The 13,774-nt window shown below is 43.6% G+C and overlaps 1 protein-coding gene across 1 annotated transcript in view; it reads right to left on the bottom strand.

Moving 5' to 3' along the window:
* Window positions 1–13,774, bottom strand: part of LRIG1 (leucine rich repeats and immunoglobulin like domains 1) — a 110,955-nt gene that overhangs the window by 71,616 nt on the left and 25,565 nt on the right. The window contains exon 2 of the mRNA XM_028110332.2: window positions 2,513–2,584. Coding sequence (XP_027966133.1) covers window positions 2,513–2,584 — 72 coding nt within the window. The remainder of the gene's footprint in view (window positions 1–2,512; window positions 2,585–13,774) is intronic.

Below are 13,774 nucleotides of genomic sequence, written 5' to 3'. Positions count from 1 at the left end.
GACTCAGAGAGAGGGCTCTGAGGGTTTAGGAGAGCTGATAGCTCCCGGGAAAGCCCTGAACCCAGTCAATTTAGAAGCAATTGTATGTCAATGACAATTTTTTTTTTCTTCAATATCCTTTCCCACCTCCCCACCCCTTACTTCTGACAGGCCCTTTACCATCTGCCTCCACAATGGATTAGAATTCCCTCCAGGAAAGGCCCAGATCTGCATCAGTGAGAAGTTCCACTGCTCTGGGCTCCGGGGAATTCGTCTCGTCCATCCCCGTGCGATCCCAGGGGCTGCAGGCAGTCACGGTGGTAAAAGGCCCAACCAACTGGCCCTCAAGGATTTGTTTCTCAATAACGCACCCAGCTTGGGAGGGCTTCATGGTTCCAAATGTAGCAGAAGGAAATAACACTCAGTAGCCTCCCCATGTGCAAAGCCCTGGACATCACCTCCAATTAGTAACTCTAGTACCATTGGTCATGTGTTCATACATCCACGTTGCATAAAGGGAAAAGCAATGAGGCACTAAGTAACTCGTCCAGGGGCACAGACCAGCAAAGAGCAAAACCAGAAATCAAATCCAGGTCTGTCTGCTACCAAACTGTGTGTGTTTTTTCCACTACACCACACTGTATCCAAAAGATGCAATCTCTGTCTTCACGCCTCTCACACGTGAGAAGGAAGTGCTGCCACAGAAAGCATGGCACAGGAGTTAGACTGGGAGGCGGGTGCAGGCCCCATCCAACCACTCGCTAGCATGCAATCCCAGCCAAGCCCCCATACTTTGGCTCCTTCCAATGTCTGGAGAAGGTGGCAGTGACAATAAGGAGTACAGCAGTGCTCAGGACGATGGCTAGCTAAGGTCACCCTTCATGAGTGCAATATTAGCAGGATGAAGGAGAGCAGTCACACACAAAACAAAGAGCTCAGGATGCGGTCAGGGGCCTCATCCAGCTCACAAATGCAACAGGAGTTCTGAGGAGGGAGAAAAGCCAAGGTGGAGGGAGAAGGGGTATTTTATTAGGTCAAATTAGCACAGTGACCCACCTCACACTTCCTTGCTCCCTCCACCGGCTGTTGACCTTACAGGAAAACTAGGGTCCTGGACAGAATATTCCCAAGGGCTCCTTCCAACTATGAAGTTCTTTTTAACTTCGGAAGTTTAAGCCTTTTTTAAAGAGACATGGAAATCATAACCACAATTTGGAGAATTTGGAGATGGGGCTAGGGGATGCAGGTATTCTGCCAATTGCACTAAGGAATGAAATTAAGGTTCCTTTAGATAAATCACCCAACAATGAAATCAAAGAATAAACAAGGACTTCTATCAGTTACATATAATGATCAAAAAGTGTAAAGCACTTACCTAACAATATCTAATAAAAATCACTGACAATAGAAGCATGGGGTGAATAATTTATGAAATATCCATGTGTGGTAGTTTTACATAAAAATTTAAGTGGGGGTGCCTGGGTGGCTCAGTTGGTTATGGGACTGCCTTCGACTCAGGTCATGATCCTGGAGTCCCAGGATCGAGTCCTACATCAGGCTCCTTGTTCAGCGGGGTGTCTGCTTCTCCCTCTGACCCTCGCCCCTCTCATGCTATCTCTCTCTCTCAAATGAAAGTAAGTAAATAAATAAATAAATAAAAATTTAAGTGGCACATTTAAAAATTTTTAATTTACATGATAAAGTATTCGAAACTGTGAGGGTTAAGTATGAAAAAGATACAAAACTATAAGATATATATACAGTTTGATCCCCAAATTCTACATGTAGAGGTATGTATTTTTCACTAAGTATTCATAATGGTTATTATGTCTGGTGATTTGAATCAGTCTTTACATATTTCTAGACTCTAAATTTCCTGCAGTGGTTATATGCACGACTTATGCAGAAGTTTCTCTAAAGTCCCTATGAAACTAAAATTCCTGATAACCCGACATCTATGTTAAAAGCAGAGTTCTTTACAGTCAAGAAGAAGGAAAGAGGGAGGCCGGATTTACAGGACTCTGCATGAGGCAGGGGGCTGGCTGAGAGTATCCCAGGCAGTGATAACGCCTCGCTCTGTCTGGACATGAGAGAGGAAAAGCCAGCCTCTGTGTCCATTCTTCTAGACCTGTGCTTCCCGGAGAGCAGAAGCCGTGAGCTGGTGCATGAGCCTCTGCCGAGCAGGCTGCTCTACCTCCCGGGGCAACGGCGGGGAGGTACCAGTCAGGTGTGCCAACACAAAGGGTCCACAAGGTTTCCACAAAGGAGGGGACCCTCCTATCCATCCCCCACATCCCCATGATTTCTCCAGGATTCTAGCACACCCGTTGATGCCTGCCCACGAGGAGGGAGGGGCTGCAGGGAAAGAGCTCAGGAAGCAGTACAATTCGCGATTCGTCAGGGCGGCCAGTATGCACACGTTCCTGCTTGCACGTTTAGACTGCTGATGGGGGGGGGGGGTGGAGGGCAGAGGGTTTCCCCAGGAGCTATAAGTCCCCCACCCCCAACCGGAGGTTTAGGAGAAAACACTCACACTTCCTGTAGATTCGGCAAGTCCTCAAAACCAGCAGGGTCAATCTCAGAAAGTTTATTATAACTCAGGTTTCTGGTAAAGGAAAAGCAAAAAAAAAGAATAATTAATTAAATCAACATGCAACATTTAACCCCAAATTCAGGAATCTTCTATTCTGCCTCCCAAACCAGGCCCTCTCTCTCATAACTGCCCCTATCCCATACATTATTTGAAGTAACCTTATTAATACTGAGATTTACAGATAGAGCTCCTCCCCACTAGCATCCATAAACAAGTCACTGTGAAAAATCTCCAATCACTGAAACTGGCTAAACTCAAATGGATTTCAATCAATATAATTTCACCACTTAGCAACTTCTAAAGGTAAGTCAGTCCTCTACCTACATTAGAGTGTGCTGATACAAATATTTTGCCCTGAATCAGGTCCAAGGCTATTCCGAATGGCATTTTAAAAGTTAGTATTTTAGTAAAACATCAATAAGAAAAAGAGGGGTCAGGAACTGACCCTTTACTGTCTACAAATCAGTGGTTCTCAAGCAGGGATGACGTTTGGCAATATCTAGAGACATTTTTAGATGTTACAACTGCAGAGAAAAGGCAGGGATGGGGGGTTGCTACACACATCTACTGCGTGGAAGCCAAAGAGGCTGCTAAATATCCTACAATGGCACAGGACAGCACTTAGCAACAATCATCCAGCCTTAAGTGTCAATGGTAACATTCAGGAGTTGAGAAAAACCCTGGTCTAAGCAAGATCCGATGACTAAAAATTGCTAAAAGGCACACTCAAAGTTGGAGGAACTGCTTAGAAAGTCGAGACCTTATGAGACGCTAATCATAAAGCTATCCCTGAACACGATGCACCCATCAATGAATAAATACTGGGAGTGACAGTCACACAGGAGAGAGGAGCTGTGGTTACGGGAAATTCACGGCTGGTCTTAACCGAAGGCAGTGAAAGCCTCACATGTGAGCAGACTTCTCAAGAAGATGGCACCTGCCAACATCATTCAGAATGACCCCTCTCTCCTTTCATCCCTCAGCTATACCCTTAGGCGCACACAGGGAGCAAGCTGACCCTTGTTCAGTCAGCGGAGCTTCTTGGATCAGCCTAGATCAGCTTCATCTTTCAGGAACAGAAATCCACAGAGACGTGGTCCAAATGAGACCTTGGTGCATACTGTGCCTTGTTCCCTGCCACCAAAACATACCCAGTCCCACGTATGCCGAAGAGGTCAACATTATTGATCTAAGCTATTAATTCCATTGGCATTAATGCCAATTAACGGTACTGAGAATCATGAGTTTCAAGTCTACCATTTAGGCAGCACATAAGTAGCAACTAGCTTTTAAACTTACTCCAGAGACATTCCAATCAATACTAACCTACAGCTGATAGCCATTTCACTGTCGACTTTAGACATTCATCTAAATAAAAGTCAGACTACACTTGAAATTAATGGTACATCTGTGCTCAGGGCACAACCTGAATTAAAAGCAATTTGTCCAGAGATTATGTTACTATAAAAATTGAAGGTGGCAAGTTTTTAAACCACATACTGAAGTCAAGTGCGAGCTTGTCCATGCTTGGGGGTATTTACGATCAGGTACACAGACATCAACAGATTAGACTCAAAAAAAAAAAAATCCACAAATGGAGAGAATTTTCCCACATCAGAAAAAGGACTGGACAGACTAAAATTTTCTTCTATCTTGAGCTCATTATCATAAACAAGAAGGATGGAAATACTGTTTCTGGGTCTAGAGATACCGTGAGTTTACAGTATCTACCACGTTTGCATCATTATCATCGGTAATGAGAGTTACTGAGCAGGAGGAGACATCAGAAGACTGAGGTCACAAAGGCAAGAGGCCTGGAGGGCAAGCACGTAGTGTGGACAGTCACCCTGCCAGGGGTGCGAAGAGGCTGACACAGCAGTACCTGCTTGCCCATCAAAAGGGGCATTTGCTCCTGTCTCCAGAAACAAGGGCAATGCAGACCAGTCTTCTCCATTTTCAAGAGAAACTCAAATTCTGAATTCTCAGGTGAAATCCTTTCAATTCTTAAAAAAAAAAAAATGTAACTCTGGATGGATCAAACATAACGTATCTGCAGGCCACATCTGGACTGAGGACCACCAGTTTTTAACCTTGCATTCTGGGCCACTGACTCTTGAAGCTATTAAGTTCAAAATGCAGGTCTCGTTTCTGGCTTATAGATGTGGCCAGGGATGGAGTCAGCCTCAGGCAATCAACTGGTAAACTATCTGGAATGAAATTACTTCCCTTATTCCCCACTCCAGGAGTGGTATTAGAATAAAGCCATTTTTAAATCATGACAACCCTTTGGTTCGTCATTCTCTTAAAGAGCACACAAAATTGACTTAAATTTCAAAAATGTTGCATAATTTCTGCTTTTTAGATAAGGCTCCTCGGAAAAGGGTCTTTGGCAAGCTAGCCTTACCAAGAAGCCGACCGGTATCAGGACCTCATGCTGAGATTGCAGGAAACGGCAACGAAGGATGAAGACACCTTACGTGGTAAATTTAAGCTCTCCCTGGGTCCGCCTGGAGAAGACCACTTTTTGACTCTGAATGAACTAGCACAGCCATGTTATCAACAAATGAGTGTCAGAGACTGGTCTGAAGGTCATTCTCCTCTCAGCGTGCCCATCAGCAATTACAGAGAGAGGACAGAGGCTGAAGCTCAGGTCCCCTGCAACAGCTTCGACTTTTGGCCACAGAGCTCCCTAGCTCTGAGGTCTGAGCAGCAACCAGTCCTAAAACCTGGGACAAGCTGTTGATCTTCAGCTGCTGTATCAGGAAATGGGGAAAATATTTACTGTAGTCTCCTTGACAAATATAATCTGAAACGAAATCCTCAGAGACATTTTCTTGTTTGCTCATCTTAGTGAGACAAACTCTCAGCGTGTTTTTCTGTTGTGGTAAAATATACAAAACATAAGAAGTTACCATCTTGACCACGTTCAAGTGTGCAGCTCAGTGGCATTAAGTACGGTCATACTGTTGTGCAACCATCACTACCATCCAGCTCCACAACTGTATCATCTTCAACTGAAACTCAGCACCTCCCCCCAGCCCCTGGCAACCTTCATTCTGCTTTCTGTCTCTGTGAATCGCGCTACTCTGCAGACGTCATGTATCTGTCCTTTTGTGTCTGGCTTACTTGACTTAGCATAATGTTCTCAAGGTCCATCCATGTTGTAGCCTATGTCACAACTTCCTTCCTTTTTAGGGTTTAACAACATTCCATTTTGTGTGTATGTATACACATACCCCATATTTTATTCATCCATTCAACAGCTAATGGACATTTGACTTATTTCCACCTTTCTGCTATTATTAAGAATGCTGTTACGAGCATTTTTTTTTCTCCCAGCATAATTTTGTATTGAGACATAATTGACAAGTACACCACATAATGATTTGATACCTCAGCATAATTCTTAAATAAGGTTTATTTTTAACCCTTGACTGCTATGTTTAATTGATACCACTCATTTCTCAACAATTAAAGAAATACGTTTATTCAGCCCAAGAACTGTGCAGAGAGGGGTGTGGATTCTCTTGGTGGGTCAGAAAAACAATAATCAAAGGGTTAATTAGTTAAAAAAAGAAAAAAAAACCCTTTCACGAGGTCTTTCTTTCCAGGTGGCAGCTGACACGCACACAAATCTAAAGCATCTCACTTATTTCTCCAAACACGATCGCCCCTTACCAGGCCAACATCTGAATGTGTCTTCAGTTGAAGGTTTCAGATTCTCCTGTCAAAACAATTCATCTGTCAACAGGACAGATGCTGTCAAAAGCATTTCTGCACCTTTCAGTAGCAGAGAGGGCTGGAAAGAAACCTCCGGGAATTCAGTTACTGCCAATTGCAGCTTTCACTAAACATTTTGTCAGCCATTGTCATAACACAAATTTTCCCTGTTCTCGTACAAAGGGTGCACAGAGCTTGGAACAATTGGGCCCAGCCGTAGATATTCTTTCAGCTAATCCGCTGAAAGATGACCATCCGGCCCACCGTTTGGAGAACACACAAGAGGTACCTCTGTGGAGAATGGCTCAAGTTTTACCCCAGTTGTATCTGTGTCTGAGAAGCAAACTGTTTAACAGTGCGTGGCAACAATCTGCTTGCTGAGCATTTTTCCTGACAAAGACCCCCTAACCCTGACCCCACTGCATTGGAAGAGCTAAGTCTTTAAATAGCTGAGCAATCCCCACCACTATGGAAACCTGTGCTGTCCAACTCAGTAGCCCCAGGCCGTGCTGCTTTCACACTGAAAGTGATTAAGATCACACAAAATTAAGAATTCAGCTTTCCTCGGTCATGCTAGCCATATTCCAAGTGTGCAACCACCACATGAGGCTTGCGCCCAAGATAAGGCACCATGAAGACAAGCGGACATTCCCATCACGGCTGAAATTTCTATTAAACTGTGCTGTATTGAGATCATGCAGGAATTAATACATATTTCAAGTGAATGGGCACTTAATGAAGAAACTTGGATCTCAAACATAAATTTGAATTTCCCGATAATTCAAGAGCTGTGGTGGGAGAGGGACACCAGTCTTAACATATAACCTTTAGCCGCACGAAGTTCTTAACCATCCCAACAGAGGAGAGGGCATTTGAAAATTCAATGCACTAGGAAGACACTCAATAAAAAAAATACCCTCTGAGTGTAATTCTATAAGCTTAATCAGTATTTACATAATCTGACCAGCATCTTCCTGGATTACAACCAGAACCACATATTACAAACTTGGCAAACACTATTCAAAGCTGGCAAACAATAATTCATTGACTCCTTCGAAGTTGAAGGATAAAAAGTTCCGTTTGCTATTGAGTAAGCTGTGGTGAGGAAGTAACCCCAGCATCGTTAGACTGACATAATTAGTACTTCATTCTCAAATACAGGTATTACTCACAGACCACTGACTTACACAGACAAAATCTCCCGCTCAGGAGAGCAGTGCAACGCAGGGCTGTAGCCTTCAACATTAATAGGAATCCTAATTCCCAGTGGAAGGAAGAAGTCCTAACTCCATGACAAGCATTCCCTGGGGAGTGAGGTTTTCTTATTCACTTTGGTTTCCAGGCCAGCCCATTTCCCATTACTCAACCCCCTCTGGACCCCTGAACGTCATAGTACTTTGCATATTTTAAGCCTTCGGATGTTTGCTAAACTGAATAATACAGCCAGGAAGGGAAGTGTGAAGCAATCCAATGACCCATCTGGTGAGCACTACTGGGGCGCCGAGGACGAGCCTGGAAGCCCCTTCTTTCTTGGAAAACTGGGCCCCAGTCATCCATCTCTTCTTGCCTCAAAAACTGCACTGCTTGCCACCCATTAAAAAAAGACTCACCTGCTTAGGACTCCCTGGGAAAAAGTGACTGGTCCTTCCAAATTTCAAGGAGTGTGAGTGAAGAAGAACATACAACTTGTTAAAGTTATTTAATCCCTTAAGCTTTTAAGGCCATTTCTGCTGCATTCTTAGCTTCTGAGAAATTACGTGTGGTACACATCGAGTTCCAATGAAATCACCACATTATGCTCCCTAGACCCACATTATAGGTTTTATGAGAATAAGGGATTTCTTTTTAAACCTACAATATTGAATGCTCTTATCTTTTTTTCTGTTATGATGCTTCCCCCTCATTGACCAAAAGCCACAACTGAATAGGCTGATAATATGCATTAAAGGCTTATACTGAGAATAATAATAAAACTGCATCTTAAATTGGAATCGTTCCTTTGGCACCCTCACCCAAGAATTCCCACTCGGGAGAAGGTTCTGTACTTGCTGCCATCTTTTGTCAGGAAGCTAAATAGCCCCATATTCCCTAAACTGAGGCTTGGAAAAAGACACACATTCTGCAAACAATTAAATGCAAAATCACTCAGATATCAACTCACTACATACAGCTCATTTTGTAAGCTTTTGGTCAGATTTAAGAAAGTCAGGAATGAATCACAGTTACTTCAGTTTTTGAAAGTGTTACATTGATAAATCTCTATGCACATGAGGCCTGTAAGCAACTCAAAAGAAGAGATAATATGCTCTAGCCATATAAGGACCTCGCAGTGAGTGCCTGCTTTTACTCCTTAAAATCAGCTATAGAAATCAGCATCGGTCTCTGAATTCTAATGCTTAACACATTATCTGACAGAAGTCACCCGTGCCTGCTTCCATAACCCCATAGGTCTTATATGTGCTTCTCTATCTTAATGGTTCACACATCTTACCCCCAGCCCACGGGTAATTTGATCGCAGGTCTAAGTCTTTGTCCTTTAGTACCAAACAGATGTCAAGTTCAACAAATATTCACTGTCTACAATATATACTGCGCTGTGATAAATTTTGATACAAATTAGGGTAAGATCTAATCTGTGACCTAATGGAGTTTATAACCTACTGGTCAGAAAAGACTCTGAACCAAATAAATTACAGCCAAAGGCTCTGATATGGCAAGCATCTTCTGAATGATAGACCAGGAGTTGTAAATTGGTGGTTCTTGGGCCATGACCGAACTACAGGGAAATTTGTTTGTTTGTGACTGAAGAGTGTGTGGAGAAAAAGAGTTTTCACCAAAAAAAATTACAGTTACAGCTTCTCTTGAAAATAATCTTTGGGCCAGCATTCCTGATAGCAGCCACCAGCTACACTTACTTAGCAAGTACTGCAATTGACCACAGACCTCACTGTTCCTATCATCTCCCCCAGGACCTCCTTACTCATGCGCACTCTCTGCCTGGCCCCTGTATTTGTCATCCTTGGTATGGATACCACTATGTCCAGACGGCGTGCAGAGCAGGGAAGATCAGCTGTGATGAGAAAGGTTAATCAGAAAATGCAACACCTTAGTGAACCCTAGACGAAGAAGAGAAAAGGAGCATGGTCTTTAAGGAAGAATACCGGAAAATAAGGCCAGAAAAGTAAAACAAGGTGTGGAAAGTATGAAACTAGACAAATAAACAAAAAGCCAAGAAGTCAGGACCTCCTAGAAAGGAGAAGAGCAAGACATGAACAGTTTTAGGGCAAAGTCAAGAAGAGTCGTCCATGTTGTCAGACCACAACCCACTGGGCAGTTAAGTCAAGGCTTATATAAACCTAAACAAATCCCAGTGCCAGGTCCCGCATGATGCTTAATCTACGGGGCCATTTAAAGTTGGTTTCCAGAAGAAGAGAACAACAGCCCGCTGTTCATCTACTTAAAATTATGGCCAAAAGAGTCAAGAGCCATCCACCACTGCCAGTAATCAGCATTTGCTTTCTCTAACATCCCTTAAAGCAAGAGATCTGAAGACCTGTTTTTCCTACCCAAATCTTAGTTTGGCAAAAGAGATGAAGTCATTGGGTGTGCTGTGTCTCATGCCTGGTTGTGGGGGTGGTCCCGGAGGGAAGTCCATAAATATCCCATAACACTCCCTCGGGAAATATGGTACATGCATCATTAACCCCTAAGGATTAATTAATTTAATTAAGAGGAGGCACTCTGGCCTCAGCAGCTCTGCAGTTGGTGGGTATTTCACAAACAAAGGGAATCTGAGCAGGAAATAGCTGCTGGCCACAGGCCGACCCTCCCACAAATCTGTCACCTAGGGAGCACCAGCCCTGACCACCCCAGCAGGGAAGTGGGGCCTATAGCCACCATTTGGTTTTGCTATTATAGAAGTGGCATTGCACAGACTTGGAAATGGGGGGGGGGGGGAGGAGAGGAGTCAGGAGTCTAGTCTCCTACTCTCTGCTTTATCATCTCTGAAAAGGGATCACAAATCCACCCTTTCAGAGAGTCCCCAAGCTCTACAGGACTTTCCAAACTCATCACGCCCACCATAGGACAGGTTCACCCTTGCCAGACACCCTCCAGCACAGCAGCTTAATCTTTACCTCCAGAAAGCCCAGCCATTCTGCGGAACAGAGGGTGGTTGGTGCCTCCGAGCCAGGCACTCCCTGCCCCAAGAACCTCTTGTTCAACGTGGCCCTCCTGTGCGGAGGCACCAGGCACGCCCGTGGGAGCAGGAGCCCATCCATCATGACCGAGAGGAGACAGAAGTGCAGCAAGGAGGCGTGCTCACCTCTGGCGTCACATTTAGGGGCTGGAGTTCCCTCACTGAAAGGATGGAGGGGGGATTCTCCTAAATGAAAACCAAGCCCTACAAAGGCAGGAAACAGAGACTTTGGCTTCCGCAGTAGTTAAAAACAAGTCGGTCAAGAGGGACAGGGAGTGAGGGACATATTAATCTGGTGGATACATTCGGATTCCCTGCTTCACCAAGCGCTCTGTGAAGTCCACCCCGGGTCACATATTACTGGTTTCCTATCCTAACACGTCCACCGGAACCCCTCGGCCCCTACAAATGTCTGCCGGAAGATGAGCTTCTTGTAGAACCACGACTGCAAAATTTAGGGTGTTTGTTAAAAGCATGATGCGGCTTTAAAATTCATTCACTGTGGTTTCACGTGTGGAAGATGCAAACTAGCAACAGCCTATAAATGTTTCTTTTGAGTGAATGTGTCATGCAACAAAATTATGTAAATGTTGGCCCAACCATCAACCCTAAGTGACACTATGATCAGTTTCCTGTCCCAACACACTGAAATAATTCTCCACTTAACACCGAGGGGTTTCACACACCCCGTGCCCTCACCGAAGGGCTCGCGGAGAGGAAAATAACTGTTTTAACACAGCCCCATAAAAAGTACTCCTGGGTCACAAGAACAGGGTGGTCATATTCCAAGCCTGTCTTTCCGGCAGAAGGTACAGCCGAGGATTTCACTGGGATAAAGGGATAAGGGAATTCTATACCAGTGACTCCGGGTTCTTCAGAAACGAAACCTTCAATAACTCCAATAATATTATTACTTCCCGAGCACGACAGACACACATTAAAATCTACAAAACAAACAAACAAAAACCTCTCCTTCCCTCCCTTCGACTCATTCCACACCATCCTCAACCCTCTTGTCTAGAAGTTTCCCAAAAGCAGGAAAGGGTCAAGGCATCTGGTGAGGTTTTCTGAACCCTCCTTTCTGACAATGCACTCTCTAAAATGAAGCCAGCCAACGAAAAGAATAGTACACAAGCCTCTTGTTAGAGAAATGTACGCCAAGAGATTAAAAAAACAAAACAAAAACAAAACAAAAAAACTTTGCAGTAACTCACCTCTGGACATGTAACGATTGGGGTCTGTTGTTGTTAAAGAAAAGTACAGTTGACCCTTGAACAACATGGATTTGAACTGTGTGGGTCCACTTACAGATCTTTTTACAGTAGTGTACTGACAATGAAGTTTCCCTTCCTTCTGATTTTCTTAATAACATTTTCTTTTCTCTAGCTAACCTTATTGTAAGAATACAGTAGATAATACACATAATACACAAAATATGTGTTAACTGACTGTTTATGTCACCGGTAGGGGTTCTGGTCAACCGTAGGCTATTAGTTAAGTTTTTTGAGGAGTCAAAAATTATACACAGATTTTCGACCATGCAGGGGGTCAGCACCTTTACCCGCCTCCTCCACTGTTCAAGGGTCAACTGTATTTAGAAGGGTGATTTTAGGCAAATATACTTTTGGGTTACAAAACAGCAATATATAGTAAGTTGCCTAACTGTCTCCCTTAAAAGGGAGGAAGAAGGAAATGAAAGCTTTCTTTTTTAAGCAAATACATCTGTACAAACAGCTTACCTTAGTGTTATCAGCATCTCTTTCCTCCCCTGCCTACACACACACACACACACACACACACACACACACACACACACACACTTTAATGACATAAGTGGGTGTAACTACCTTCCCAGGCTAGAGCTGCTCATAAGGAAAATCCTGGGAAGCCAGAACTTCCCAAGGGTGTGCGCTGGAGTCCTCGATCAGCTTCCAATGGAACGTACATACATTTCCAACTGAAATCACACCCACTACTCACTAATGTCTTTGACGTCTCTTTGTGCCTGTGTGAAGCCCAAGCATCCAAAATTGATAAAGCAAATAAAAAATCTAGGTGTACTTGCACTTACCACGATATTCTACATTACAAACAGATTAAGTACAAGGTTCCTTCAAATATTATCATTATAATATTCTCTTCTAAGTTTTCAACATCATCTTCTAGATTTCAAAATATTCAAATATTATCTTCTAGGTTTATCCTCCTTTCCTTTCCTGGCTACCTTAAACTTAAAAATGAAGATTCCCTCAGACACAGAGAACAGATCCCTGGAATTAAGTCAGCCAAAGTCAAAAGTTGAATTTACCCACAACTTTTCAAGAATACATCCTGCTGTATTACAGGGAGGCACGAGAGCATCTCTAGCTAAGTATTTTAAAGAAAACGCAGTTTTAAAAGGTCAGCCTCCTGGCTAACAGTTAAGTCGCTGACTTTATTAGCTAGCTTATCGACTTGGGATCTCGTTCTGTCAATTTTTCCGTTGGGCTTTTTAAAGTTTTATGTGTGTCATGAAATGCCTGGCTGAAGCCAAAAGGCACAGTTTTTTCTTTCTGTGATACTAAGATGTCATGAAATGCTGTAAACTTAGGAGCCCGTCTCCATGGTTTTCTGGGGCCGTGATGACTTCTCTAGTCCCAGTCGGTGGCTGAACAGCTGAGAAGCCCAAGGTCAAGGTGCACCAACCACACAGTACTGCAGCGTCCACTGTCCTATACTGACTACTTTCAGCTATTAAAACATGGCACTTCCTTTTCACTGAAATTACAAGCACAAAGAATCAGATGATGCGTGTGACTTCCATCTTTGAACACACTAAAATTTTACTATGTCAAACGGGAAGCTGGCTGTGAAAATGACAGAACCGTCCTACACTTTCATTTCTGCTGCTGCTTTTTTTTTAATCATTCACCAAGCCCTCTAAAAAGATGCCTCACCTCTTCCACATGGTCCATCTACATTCATCAGGGCCCTGTGCACCGTAACATGGAGAGGCCCTCACATCTGTGCCCGTCCCCCACCCCTAAACCCCCCCCCCCCGCCCCACCAAGTCTGCAGTTCCAGGTTTGACTCCCAAAGGTGCATCTTAAAGGGTGGGTCCGAGCAGTAAATTCCACTTGCTAAACTCTACTTCAATCAAATAATGAATCCTGGCACCTGCGGGATGGGAGTCTGTTTTTATTTTTTTTATTTTTTAATTTTTTTTAAGATTTTGTTTATTTATTTGAGAGAGAGAGAGAATGAGAGAGAGCACAAGAGGGAAGAGGGTCAGAGGGAGAAGCAGA

Source organism: Eumetopias jubatus, unplaced genomic scaffold (assembly GCF_037043125.1).
Source record: "Eumetopias jubatus isolate StellerSeaLion01/CBP00866 unplaced genomic scaffold, mEumJub1_p1.0 scaffold_1, whole genome shotgun sequence".
Taxonomy (NCBI): domain Eukaryota; kingdom Metazoa; phylum Chordata; class Mammalia; order Carnivora; family Otariidae; genus Eumetopias; species Eumetopias jubatus.
Note: the sequence above shows the minus strand (reverse complement) of the source record. Positions and strands in the feature narration are given on the sequence as shown.